At 49.0% G+C, this 13210-nt stretch overlaps 1 protein-coding gene across 2 annotated transcripts in view; it reads left to right on the top strand.

Moving 5' to 3' along the window:
• Positions 1-13210, top strand: part of KIF26B (kinesin family member 26B) — a 555676-nt gene that overhangs the window by 448358 nt on the left and 94108 nt on the right. For both annotated transcript variants that reach the window (XM_015127721.3, XM_028849150.2), the window contains 4 exons: positions 2756-2962; positions 7771-7864; positions 9372-9634; positions 11900-12083. In XM_015127721.3, the coding sequence (XP_014983207.3) occupies positions 2756-2962; positions 7771-7864; positions 9372-9634; positions 11900-12083 (748 nt within the window). The remainder of the gene's footprint in view (positions 1-2755; positions 2963-7770; positions 7865-9371; positions 9635-11899; positions 12084-13210) is intronic.

The raw sequence follows: 13210 nt of genomic DNA, 5'->3' as shown, positions 1-13210 counted from the left end.
GAGTGCAATGGCGCAATCTTGACTCACCACAACTCTGCCTCCTGGGTTCAAGTGATTCTCCTGCCTCAGCCTCCTGAGTAGCTGGGATTACAGGCATGTGCCACCATGCCCAGCTAATTTTGTATTTTTAATAGAGACGGGGTTTCTCCATATTGGTCAGGCTAGTCTCGAACTCCAGACCTCAGGTGATCTGCCCGCTTCGGCCTCCCAAAGTGCTGGGATTATAGGCTTTTTTTTTTTTTTTTTTTTTTTTTTTTTTTTGAGATGGAGTCTCGCTCTGTCGCCCAGGCTGGAGTGCAGTGGCGAGATCTCAGCTCACTGCAAGGTCCGCCTCCCAGGTTCAAGCCCTTCTCCTGCCTCAGCCTCCCCAGTAGATGGGACTACAGGTGCCTGCCACCATGCCCAGCTAATTTTTTGTATTTTTAGTAGAGATGGGGTTTTACCGCGTTAGCCAGGATGGTCTTGATCTCCTGACCTCATGATCTGACCACCTTGGCCTCCCAAAGTGCTGGGATTACAGGCATGAGCCACTGCGCCCAGCCATTTTGTTTTGTTTTGTTTTAAGAGACAAGGTCTCGCTCTGTCACCCAGGCTGGAGTGCAGTTGCGTGACCATAGCTCACTGGAACCTGGAACTCCTGAGCTCCAGTGACCCTGCTACCTCAACCTCCCGAGTAGCTGGTACCTGTGAGTGTGCACCATCACACCTGGCTATTTTTTTTTAATTAACTTTTTGTAGAGATGGGGTCTCGCCATGTTGCCCAGGCTTGTCTTGAACTCCCACCTCTGCCCACGTGGTGGGCATTCAATTCCTATATCTCTTCCTCCCTCCTCTCTTGACTTGCCTCCTCCTGGATCATGATAGCCTATCATTTTCCTGTCACAGCATTAATGGTAAGGCTTGAGGCTGGGCGTGGCACCCATGCCTGTAATCCCAGTGCTTTGGGAGGCAGAGGTGGGAGTTCAAGACAAGCCTGGGCCATGTTCAGCACTTTACATGCCCATTCATTGAATTTGCACAGCCGCCCATATGGCGGGCATCATTATTCCTACTGTACAGGTGAGGAAACGGGGCTCTGTGAAGTGTGACTGTTTGTGGGAGGCAGCAGCCGGCATGATGGAAAAAGCGTAGGCGTTGGAGGTGGGATCCAAGTCCAGCCTCCCACAGGTTCAGTGATGTGGGGCAAGTTACATAACATCATTTTCTCATGAGTAAAATCCCGACAGGCATACCTACACGCTGGAGCACGGGGAGGATTCAGTGAGATCGTGTAGATGACAGCAGGGATCATTCTATGACCTCACAGTGGAAGAAGCAAGATCTAAGCCCTGAGAGGTGGTGCGCATCCCACCCTCGGGCTCCTTCCACCAGGACACCGGCTTCTGGATCTCCGCGGAGTTCTGTTCTTAAGTTAGAAGGCAAGCAGAGCGGGGACACAGTGCAGGACACCTGGGGACCCAGCGCCCTTGGAATTCTTTACCTTCAGCTTTGCATGCTGCACATGAGTCCTCATGGCTCAGCAGAGAGAGCCGAGGTCGGCAGGAGGATCTCTGTCTCGCACAACATATATGATTCTCTGAGCATTTCTATATGTTGAAAATATTTTATTTAAAAATGTACAACCACCCCTCCTCCCCAAAATTGCGTGACAGAGATTTCATCAGACCTGACAGCTAATGAGACAAGGAGGACAAGGCACAGAGAGGAACAGAGAAATAATCCTTGTGCATACCTTCCGAATTTCCATATATTACTAAAATTACCCATATCTGTGTCTGTCCTGCCGCTCTGTGCATTACATATCTTTGCATCCCCCATGCCTAGCACAGTGCCCGGCACATAGTAGGTGCTCAAAGTGCCCATCATTTGTTGGACTGAGCTCACAACACAGAAATAGAGAGCCAGTTAGAGCAAATGCTGTCCCTTTTCCCAGGACTGTAGCTTCCAGACCCGTGTGAGGCCTCAGCCTGATTTCTGTTCACCTGAGGACCCCAAGGCAAACTGCATTTCCATCAGCACCTCACTTGCCTGCAGGAGCGGGATGGGGTTGGTGGCGGGCACCAGAGGTGCTCAGTGTTCAGTCACTCAGAAAGTGGGTTAAAGGGCAGCGCCTCCTGCTCCCTCCAGCGATGCACTTCCATTCTCTGAAATGACAACTTCTCTGCACTCACTTAATGGGATCCCAAATAACACGTTGCAGACCAGTCTTTTATCACTGTTGCCCCTTGGAACACATTTCGAATGCTGGCCATTAAAAGCAGGCCATTTCACGGTTCTTTAATGATGACACTAATAACTGTGGATTTTTGTCTCCCAGAGTCGTGATGAGCTGAGCCAAGGAGCAAATTACAGAGCTAACTTCTATGTGCATGGTTTACTGATCTGTGAGCTTCAAGGAAACTGCACCAGCCCCTATAGTTTGGCAGTCTAGACTACCTTTTCATCTGCGTAATTGGGCCACAAGGGCACAGTTAATATTCAATTTATATTAATAGGAAGACAAAGAACATGATGTCCCAGCTCCATATTGAAGTAATGGGCATTTCAAAATATTCTACCTGGTAATTATAAATAAATCAGTTTTCCCATGACCCAGCCAGGATGATGTCGCTAATTCACTATGCATTTCCTCATAATTTATCCTGAGAAAGTTCAGTGCTGCCATGTGCACTTATATCGCAGAGTGTACAAGGGTGCTTCTTCGTAAGACACCCAGCTGTCTTCATTTGTGCTGTTGCCCATCTTTTCTTAACAGGTGAAAGTCATGCTTCGCATCTGTTCCACCTTGGCTCGAGATACCTCAGAATCCAGCTCTTTCTTAAAGGTGGACCCACGGAAGAAGCAGATCACCTTGTACGATCCCCTGACTTGTGGAGGTCAAAATGCCTTCCAAAAGAGAGGCAACCAGGTTCCTCCAAAGATGTTTGCCTTCGATGCAGTTTTTCCCCAAGACGCCTCCCAGGTGGGTATCAGCCCCTCTCAGGCTCAGCAGTGTTGATTAAAGAAGCGTTTACTCATTCACAAGGGCCCTTGAGCTGGGAGGGTGTCTTCTGGAGCGTTCGGATGGACCAGTTCCTTCAGGAGTCAATCTGAGCTCCATTGAATGGTCAGTGCTTTTGAATTACTGGTGTCAGACTTTGGGCAGGATCAGTGTGCAGGAATTTCAATAAAACATGTCCTTGAGGAGCAGGAAGTGCGAGCCAGTCAGTGGATCACACACAGAAGCAGGAAGATAACAGAAAGGGACAAGGACAATGCGTCAAGGGGCTGGTGACAGATCTAGTAGGACCCTAGTCCTGCCTGGGCATTGTACGAAGGGAAAAAAATGTTTCAGGGAGCTGATTAGAATGAGGCAATCTCCTAGGACCCAGTATAAGCACACTGGGGTTGAGGGCAAGTCTGTAGCCCTGGTAAGGAACCAGAGTTCAAGGCAGGGAAACCGAGGCTGACATGCATCCTGTGGCCTGGCTCAGTGGAGTGAAGGGGAAGAAGAGAGGCTCAGGGATAGGTGTTATATTCGCTTAATTGCTGCATTACAAATCACCCTAAAATTCAGTGCTTAACACAATAAGCATTTATTATTGCTCATTGGTCAGCTGAGCAGCTCTTCTGGTCCCAGCTCAGCTCATTGTTATGTCTATGATCAGCTGTGGGTTGGGTAGGCAGCTCTGTGGATCTTGGCTGGATATTAGCCAGGCGAAATAAAATCATGCTATATCACACCACAGGCACATGTCTTTGGGGGTTGGCTGGCTTTCCGCTGGTCTAGAATAGCCTTGACCAGGTCGGCTGGTCTCTCTTCCACATTGTCTGTCATCATCCAGCAAGCTAGTTTGGGCTAGTTTTCAAGGCAGCATCCAGGACCCATCCATGCAGGTCTCTGGAGGCCTAAGCTCAGAATTGACCCAATATCACCTCTGCTGGATTCTACTGGCCCAGCTTCATAAGATGGAGAAGAGATTGCTTCTAATGATTGGATGAGCTCCAAGTTACATTGCAAGGGGGTTGCAGCCAGGCTGGGGTAGAGAATTGGGGCCATTTTTATTATTCTACTGTGAGCATAATTGGGAGGCTATTTGGGGGCCCAGGGTACCAAGATTACTGAGCCATGGGCAGCCAGTGAACTGCAGACCTCACCAGATGCTGCAACTAAAGCTTCTAGTAGATATCTGTTCTCATTTGGATTCGCCCTGGAGCTTTGGTGAAGATGGGCCTCTAAGCAGCACCAAACAGCACCTGTTCCTGTGGGGGAGGGAGCAGGGACACACATGTAGAACTGATTGCAGAAATGAATAACCCAGGTTACAGGATATAGTGGCCTACTTTGCCTGGAGTTTGCATCTTTCTGATAAGTTTCTAGTGCTTATCAAGATTTACATTAAACAGTATATAGTATAATAACTAATAACCTATAGCAGAACCTGATGACAACAGTGCAAATAGTTACCATCTGCAGCCTCTGTGAATTTCTTCCAGGCTGCATCTGAGTAGAGGAGGTGGCGATGTTCTCACAGCCTCCTCTATTACACCGTGGGCACGTAGCACGTGTCACAGGCTCCATTCATTAAGAAGTTGAGCATGTGGTTTCCCCAAAGAGTTTTACCCAAGAAGACAAAGTACTTTATGAATCAGTTCTACGGTTTCTCTCTTTATTACATTTTTTGTGTGGCATAGCACCCAATGGGCTCGGTCATTTAAACCTGACATTGGGGCTAATAAATGGCCTACAAATAATTTCATTAACACAGTTAAAACTTTTCAGAAGCAAATCTCCACAAGTTGTAAGAATTCCAAAGCAAACCCTAAATTAAGCATGGACTATTAATGAGTTGTAGATTTATTTCAGAAAAAGGGGCTGTTTTCATTGCTAGCCTTTGTTTACATTTCACACTTGGCTCCAGAGCTCAGTATGCTCAATGTTGGGGTTTCACTCATTTCAGAATGCCTTACTTTCATTCAAATTTCCAATGTTGTTATAATTTACATGTCTGTGTAAATTCGCAGTTTTCAAGACATTTCAGAGACATTAACGCATTTGACTCTTCCTAGAATTCAGTGGGGTAGGAAGGAGGCATTGATGTTTTCATGTGACACACAAGGAAACCAAGACTCAAAGATTAAGTCACCTGTTCAAAGTCTCTGTCCCGAGCAGACGTCCTTCCTGGATGCCCCCCATTGACCTCTCTGTATCCTGCTCGGTATCGTATTGTATCTTTGACCCCTAGCAGTGTGGCCTCAGGCGAGTCACTCAACCTCTCTGGGCTGCAGTGTCCTCATCTGTCAAATAAGAACATGACCACAGTGTTCCTCATCAGGCTGTGTGATTCATCAACACATAAGGTGCTCCCAGCAGAGCCAGCAACACAGCAAGTGCTTAATAAATGTGGCTATTTTTACTGTTATCACTGTCAATAATAGCAGCATGCTGCTGGCCAGGGCCAGCTCAGCCCCACGGGGTGGGCACCCCTGGAGCCCCCAAGCCCAAAAGGAGGGAGTGTGCGGTTCGTGGGCCTGTGCTCTCCAGTCCTGATTTTCAGCCTGTGAAGCTGTAGCCGCCATAGTGACCCAGGCAGTTGGAAATCGTGCTTTCTCTTGGTTTCTAAGGAAATCAGCTTCCTGAAGCTAAGCAATGATTAGAACAGTCCCGGTTCCTGGTTGCCTTCGAGAGCCCTCCATATGGCCCTTCAGTGGCTTCGGCAGTCGCTGGCTGCCCTTGTTGGGACACGCCTCTGTGGGGACACAGCTCTGCCGGAGAACCCGGACTTGTGGGCAGGCGGAGGCTTCCTGCAGACCTGGCCCTGCCCACGGGTCTGTGCTCAGGAAGGCCGCATGCCTCTCCAGGTCCACGGGGAAGCAGCAAGGGGCCTCCGGGCCACCGTCAGCTCTTAACACACACCAGATGGACAGCACACTGACCACGGTCTTCTCAGTGGAGAGCCGGGCGGGAACTGTGCCGGGGGGTGATGGCGCCGCAGCTGTCCTCTCACCCCGGCCTCTGCACAGGTGACTCAGCGTGGTCCACACACAGCCAACATTGTCCCAGGCGGCTCAGGAATCAAATACAGCTTATTTTATGTATAGCTAAGATGATTTCTCAGCCTCCTGCCTCCCGTCCCACTTTATGTCCAAAGAAGGCTTAGTCCATTGGGCAGCCTTCTGCCCGCTCTGCAGACACGCCTCTGGCAAATTCCGTCAAGACGCTACTGCTTCTGTCTCAGGGTTAGCACTGTGCTCTCCTTGCCTAAGTCCTGGAGGGGGTTGAAAGGTCCTGTGAGCCCCACAGCAGCCCTGTCCTGCCACCCCCTTTGGCCCAGGAGGAGCCCCCCGCCCCCCACAGAGTTGCTGGGGACCATCTGGGAACAAGTGACAGTTGTTGGAAGTGTGGTTTTTCAATTTTTAGTTTAGGAGAGAAAACTGATTTCCAAATACTTGGGTTCATTGTGCTGCTGGAACTTACAGCTGAATAACAACATTCACGGGCCAGGTGCCCACCGGGAGGCACACTGCCGGAGGACTGCAAAGCCCCATGTTAGAACCGCCTCCCGGAGCTCCCACGAGCCCTGAATCCAGCCTCGAGACAGAAATGAAAGCAACAGGGCACAGCCAATAATGCTTCTGTGAAAAGTCTCAGGTGCTAACCAAAGAGAAGGAGGCTTCCCAGATTTCCAAGTTAGTCCACAAAACTGACTGAGCTCTGATGGCTTGCAGAGCGCTATGTTAGTGGGTGTTCAGGGGAAATACATCATCGAGAGCCTCGTCCTTGTCTAGGATTTAATAATCAAATTGGAGACCAGACACACACACACCAGGCCAAAGAACACCTAATAACATACCATGTGGTGACTGATATTCTATATGTTGAATGTATCTGTAGCAAAAGAAAGAAAAGGCAGGTTTTGAAAAGAGGAGGATGGGCCGGGCGCAGTGGCTCATGCCTGTAATCCCAGCACTTTGGGAGGCCGAGGCAGGTGGGTCACCTGAGGTCAGGAGTTTGAGACCAGCCTGACCAACTTGGTGAAACCCCCTCTCTACTAAAAAAATGCGAAAAAATTAGCCGGGCATGCTGGCGCACGCCTGTAATCCCAGCTACTCGGGAGGCTGAGGCAAGAGAATCGCTTGAGCCTGGGCGGCAGAGGTTGCAGTGAGTCGAGATCACACCATTGCACTCCAGCCTGGGCAGCAAGAGTGAAACTCCGTCTCAAAAATAAAGAAAGAAAAGAGGAAGGTGTGAATTGAAATCGAGGAAAGAGGTCGGGAGAGAAAGCAGATATATATCACAAACCTCTTGCCTATGTGAGGACTACCACGTCTCTCAAGGTCTGTCTTGTGAAATGGTGGGTCACCTTTTTCCTATAAAAAGCCCGGCCTGTTTCATAAACTCTGTGTATACATGTGTCAGCAGAGGGTGAGTGGCAAGTTTAAAGGCCTTGTCTGGGAGCCCAGAGTGTCCGACGAGGGAAGGGAATGAGGTCCGTGAACACACTGCCCCATTCCAGCCTGCTCCTGCCTGCGCTACAGACGCATTTGCTGAAATGCACCATGGATTAGCAGAAGGGTGGTTGGCAGTGGGCGTGCGGTAATGCTCAGGCTTGCAAAGGGCGGAAGGTTGCCAGGGGTTCTGAGCATCTCCAAAACTTCCTGGCAGAGGCCAACCCACCTGGGAACACAGCTGACACCCGAAGCCCCAGGAAGGTGGGCTCACTTTCGTCGTTAGTGATTCCTCCACTGCAAGGTTCATTCATGGCTTGTGTCTCCTCTTGTGTCTGACAGGCTGAAGTGTGTGCAGGCACCGTGGCAGAGGTGATCCAGTCTGTGGTCAACGGGGCGGATGGCTGCGTGTTCTGTTTCGGCCACGCCAAGCTGGGTTCGTGAGAGTTTCGCTTTCTCATGCGGCTCGCTGGGCTCCCTGTCGTCCCATGCATTCCTCTGTCTCCCTCCCAGAGTTTCTCTGATGACAGGAAGGGCTGCGTTTCTCTTAGATGCTGAGCTGAATAACCAGTAACAAGTTATAAGACAAACACCTATGTTCGTTGTAGGCGGACACCCACTCATGTAGGAAAGGCTTCAAGTCCAAGAGATGGACAGAGAAGTAGCAGGGTTGTTCCCACTTGGTCCAGGTCAGAGCCAAGCCCAGAAGGCAGAAAGGAAAATGTTCATTTCCTGAGCAGCCGCTGTTTGGGAAGCAGATAGGCCCCTTGCCCTACCCCCTCCATGAGGCTGTGGGTTGGTGGTTGGACCCCTGTGAAAGCCAGAGGAGCAACCTCCAAGCAAAGCCCAGAGCCCAGGACGCGTCTGGGGAAAGCAGTGCACACCATCAGGAACACTCCAGCACTGGAGCGTCTGGGAAAGGAGGCAGCAGAGCCCCCAGCAAGGGGTTCATAAATCCCCCCACAGTCCCATTTTAATTCTGACCTGCGGCCATCTGCTCCGCTGGCCTCGCCCTCACACGCTTGATATGTTTAGTGAATTGAGGAGCTTCAAAAAGTGTCCCTTGGCAGAGATTCCAACAGGGGCCTTGCTAGAGCTCATGGAGACCAGTTCTCAGGACAGAAAGCCATCACCTCTCTCTGCACTTCTGCCCTCCCCAGCCCTTCCTCTTGATCTTGATCTAAACAGTGATCTGGATTTTAATGGAATTTGCTCATGCCATAAAAATATACACAGCATTTAACTCGAGACAGGATATAAAGTGTGAATATGTGGGCTTCATCTGGGGGGTGGCTATAAAAACTATAATGATGATGAAAAACCCGTGCCTTCCTACTGTGTGTAAAGTAGTACAGGAACTGGATAGCATGGGATATCTGGGGTCCTCCTCAAGGTACATTGTGATTTAATCCTGTCACATGTCTGGGCTCTTGCTTTGTTTCTTTTTTTAAGAGATGGGCTCTCAGTTGCCTGGGCTGGAGTACAGTGGCATGATCATAGATTACTGTAACCTCCAATTCCTGGGCTCAAGTGATCCTCTCGCCTCAGCTTCCCCAGCAACTGGGGCCACGGGCATGCCACACCACACCCAACTGATTTTTAAAAATTTTTCCTAGAGGCAGGGTCTCAGTGTGTTGCACAAACTGGCCTGGAAATCCTGGCCTCAAGCAATCCTCCCATCTTGGCCCTGCCAAAGTGCTGAGATTACAGGCATGAGCCACTGAGCCCAGCCAGCATTCTTTATTATAGCCATTTAGTTAGTAATATCAGATAATGCCTTCCGTTGTTGTCAAATACTACTTCTCTCATCTTTTCATTCCTTCTCTTCCCTTTTCCCCCCTTCCCCGTGCCTTTCTTCTATATCCTTGGCATCTGTTTTGGAGACTCCACGGAATGATGCCTGGATACTGAACCTGCTTTCCTTCCTTCCCTGGTTCTCCCAGGAAAATCCTACACCATGATCGGAAAGGACGATTCCATGCAGAACCTGGGCATCATTCCCTGTGCCATCTCTTGGCTCTTCAAGCTCATAAACGAACGCAAGGAAAAGACCGGCGCCCGTTTCTCAGTCCGGGTTTCGGCCGTGGAGGTGTGGGGCAAGGAGGAGAACCTGCGGGACCTGCTGTCGGAGGTGGCCACGGGCAGCCTGCAGGACGGCCAGTCCCCAGGCGTGTACCTCTGCGAGGACCCCATCTGCGGCACGCAGGTGATTGCTTCTGAAGCCTGGCTCGCCCCAAGGTGGCTCCCTCCCCACCTCAGAGGCTGGGGCACCTCAACTCGTGAATCACTCAGCCTGTAAACTCGGGGGCTTACAGGTGTTTACTTTAAAGTGGACTAGAGCTTTACGGCCTGCAGCTGCGGGGCCATCTGCTTGTCCAATCTAAATATTTGTACCTTGACTCTAATTGACAATGAGCAGGAGCCTCAATTGTTGTAGCATTTGGGGGAGAAATGGAATTCACTTTCTTTATGCCCCTTTCAAAAAAAAAAAGTACAATCTTCCTTTTGTTTAACAACAAACCGAAATATTTACTGCTCTGCACAAATAGCTAGAGCCATTACGGGGGCTGTTTATGACTCTGTAAACTGTGTGTCGGGCACTGGTTTACAGCCGGACTAGCAGTGCTGCAGGAAAAACTAATCACCACTTTCTAATTAGAACCATGATATAATTGCTAGAACTATGGAAGCCGAGAGAAGCTCCAGTTCGCCGTTTCAGGATGCTATGCCTGTTGGGAGGGTCTCTCCTTTGCTGTTTGACAATAGATGTAGGAATGACTTGGAAGCTGCAATTCATATCCAGAATAATCAATCCTTCCAGTCTCTAACAGTAGGCTTTATTTTCCCGTGTTATCAGATGCCTCCTTTTGTAGATAGGTGTTCCGTTTGATAAGTACCTGCCTCTTTCCAACTGGGATTGTTTGCACAGGTGAGGATCCCTCCCTTGGCCTGTTATACTCGTCACTCAAACCTGACCATGCTCTGCCCCTGCTTAAAGCACCTCAGATCCTTTCATTTCCCTGAGTCCTCTTTCGTCTGTATCAGTCACCTCGAGGACTTGTTTAAACACTGATTGCTGGGTACTCCCCCCCCCGCCAGTTTCCAATTCAGTAGGTCTAGAGCAGAGCTCCAAAATGTGCATTTTCAACAAGTTCCCATGAGGTGCTCGTGCTGCCCGTCCAGGGACCACATGTTGGAAACCACTGTTCTGAGGCATAAAATGTGCAGAGACAGTATCTACACAGTGTCTGTGATGGAATCAGGAGGACGCGACCCACTGCTCCTGTTCCAGGCATCTTCTCGACATTCAAATATGCTTTCATTTGCTTTTAGAACTTCATTGATGAAGTTCCACTAAGGGGTGAAAAATCTGGTTAAATGAAGGCTAAGCAAAAGAGGAAAAGACCAATGTTCACTTTAACTCCTGTTGAAAAATCTTTTAAATTCTTTGGTTTATTTTTCCATAGCGAGACAAAATTGCTAACACAGAAGAATCTCTCTTTGAAGTTTGAGGATTTTGATGGCCTCACGTTCTAAATATTGGCTCTTACAGTTCAAAATTATTTGTATAGTTAGAGTAGAAAATTGTCAGAATTTGTACCAACCTTAAGACATGTATTGCGAATTCGTTCTTTGAACAAATCAGAAACGTGAGTTTCCTTTTCTCTCCAAAAAGAGGAGTGCTGGTTAAATTCTGTTAATGTGATTGTTGTGATTCAGATTTAAAATAATTGCCAAGTATTTTCATAAGATTTAGATGCATTACCCTCTATGCTTTCTTTAGTCAATTAATGAGTATGCTAGGAGCATGGATTCAGGAACTAAAGGTAAAAATAGATATCTCCTAAATTTAGAAGAGACATTCAAGTATCATGAGTGTTTCAGGGTGCCTTTTACACTGGCTTCTTATTTATAACTATGCTGGTAAATATGGCCTAAAATTGGCTTTAATTAAATCACTGAAAAACTAGGAGTCAAATGAAAGCTAACCAAGTTTTTTTACATCTTTGGGACACCACTGCTATGAGGTCTCAAATCACATCTTGCAACCTACCTGTCTCCAAACAATCTAATCTTTGGACTCGAGATGCAGTCACATCGCTCCTGCTTTCTTAGGTAAATGGATAGCGAGGGGTGTTGGTCTGCCGCCCTCTGCAGAGATAATCATGAGCCATCTGCTCCCAGCTTTTCACACCCACTAGTTCCAGATTCTACTTAGGTTGTAAAATAGGTAAAAATAGGTTTCATGCAATAAGTATGCTCAATATTAATTTTCAGAAACGAATTAATGAAGCTGAGAATCGCACATGAGCATAGCACCTCGTTCCAGAAGGGTTTTTGGCCTTAGAGAGGCACGTGGCTTTACTATACAGAAGGCACAGCCAGCTGAGTGGAGCCAGGGACACCCAGGCGTGAGGGACAGCAAGCGCTCCTCAGCCTGCAGCCTCAGCTTTTGGCTTCTGTCTTCCAGTTGCAGAACCAGAGCGAGCTGCGGGCCCCCACCGCAGAGAAGGCTGCCTTCTTCCTGGACGCCGCCATTGCCTCCCGCAGGAGCCACCAACAGGACTGCGATGAGGACGACCCCCGCAACTCACACGTGTTCTTCACACTGCACATCTACCAGTACCGGATGGAGAAGAGCGGGAAAGGGGGAAGTAAGTCGACCACTCCACCCTCCTGCCTCCTTAGCGGCTCTGGCCCTAGCCAGAAACCCCTCGGACAACCACGACGTGTGTGTGTGTGTGTGTGTGTGTGTGTGTGTGTGTGTGTCAGGGTCTTGCTCTGTCACCCAGGCTGCAGTGCAGTAGCACGCTCACAGCTCACTGCAGCCTCAAACTCCTGGGCTGAAGTGATCCTCCTGCCTAAGTCTCCCAAGTAGCTGGGACTGCAGGCTCATGCCACCACACCTAGCTATTTATTTTTTTATTTTTGTAGAGATGCGACCTTGCTGTGTTGCCCAGGCTGGTCTAGAGCTCCTGGTCTTGAGATCCTCTTGCCTTGGTCTCCCAAAGTGTTGGGATGACAGGTATGAGCTGCCACGCCTAGCCAAACTTTTCTTACTAGACTACAATATGCAGTTCAGTGATTCGTAATGCAAGATAATTATATGCAAGATAATTATAGTGTCTGGGCTGAAGTTTACTTTTGAACTGTCCAGGGAAAGGTGTTTGCTTTGGTAAAGATGATTTACAAATTTCCTGAGAATGTGAGAGGTCAAACTTACAAAAAGAAAACAACTGCCTAACAGTATCTTTTTGTTCACAGACCCCAAAAATGCTCATCAAGACCAACATTTATCCACCAAGGCACCCTGGCAGTGTGTTATTATCATTAGCTTGAGGCCACTACGTGGGCCATGTGTTTTTAAATAGCAGAGAAATCAGAGTTTTGAATAACTACCCAGACCCTGGCTGCCTCCCTCAAATCACCGGTGAAGGTTTACTGTCAAAACCCAGGCACAGTGTCCGCTCTTCGAGTGAGCTGCCCTGCCAGGAACCCGACACTGTGCCCCTACGCACCCCTCTTGGCTGTGTTTCCAAAGTCAGCCCGGGCCGGGGTGCAATCCTCTGCCTTCTGTGAAGTAGTGTTTACTCTATGCCCAGCAGAGTTGAGCACCAGATCAGCTGAATGTCTCCAGTGGGGATCTCGGAGCAGGGGCAAAGTGGTCTGTTGATTTCACTGGGTTCCTAAGGCAGGTTATGGGTAACAGGGCTGCTGGGCTGGCCGGGCAGTGGCTCCCGTGGTTCCTCCATGTCCCGCTCTGCAGGGCTTTCAATACACA

This window comes from Macaca mulatta, chromosome 1 (genome assembly GCF_049350105.2).
Source record: "Macaca mulatta isolate MMU2019108-1 chromosome 1, T2T-MMU8v2.0, whole genome shotgun sequence".
Taxonomy (NCBI): domain Eukaryota; kingdom Metazoa; phylum Chordata; class Mammalia; order Primates; family Cercopithecidae; genus Macaca; species Macaca mulatta.
This window is presented reverse-complemented; position numbering and strand designations above follow the sequence as displayed.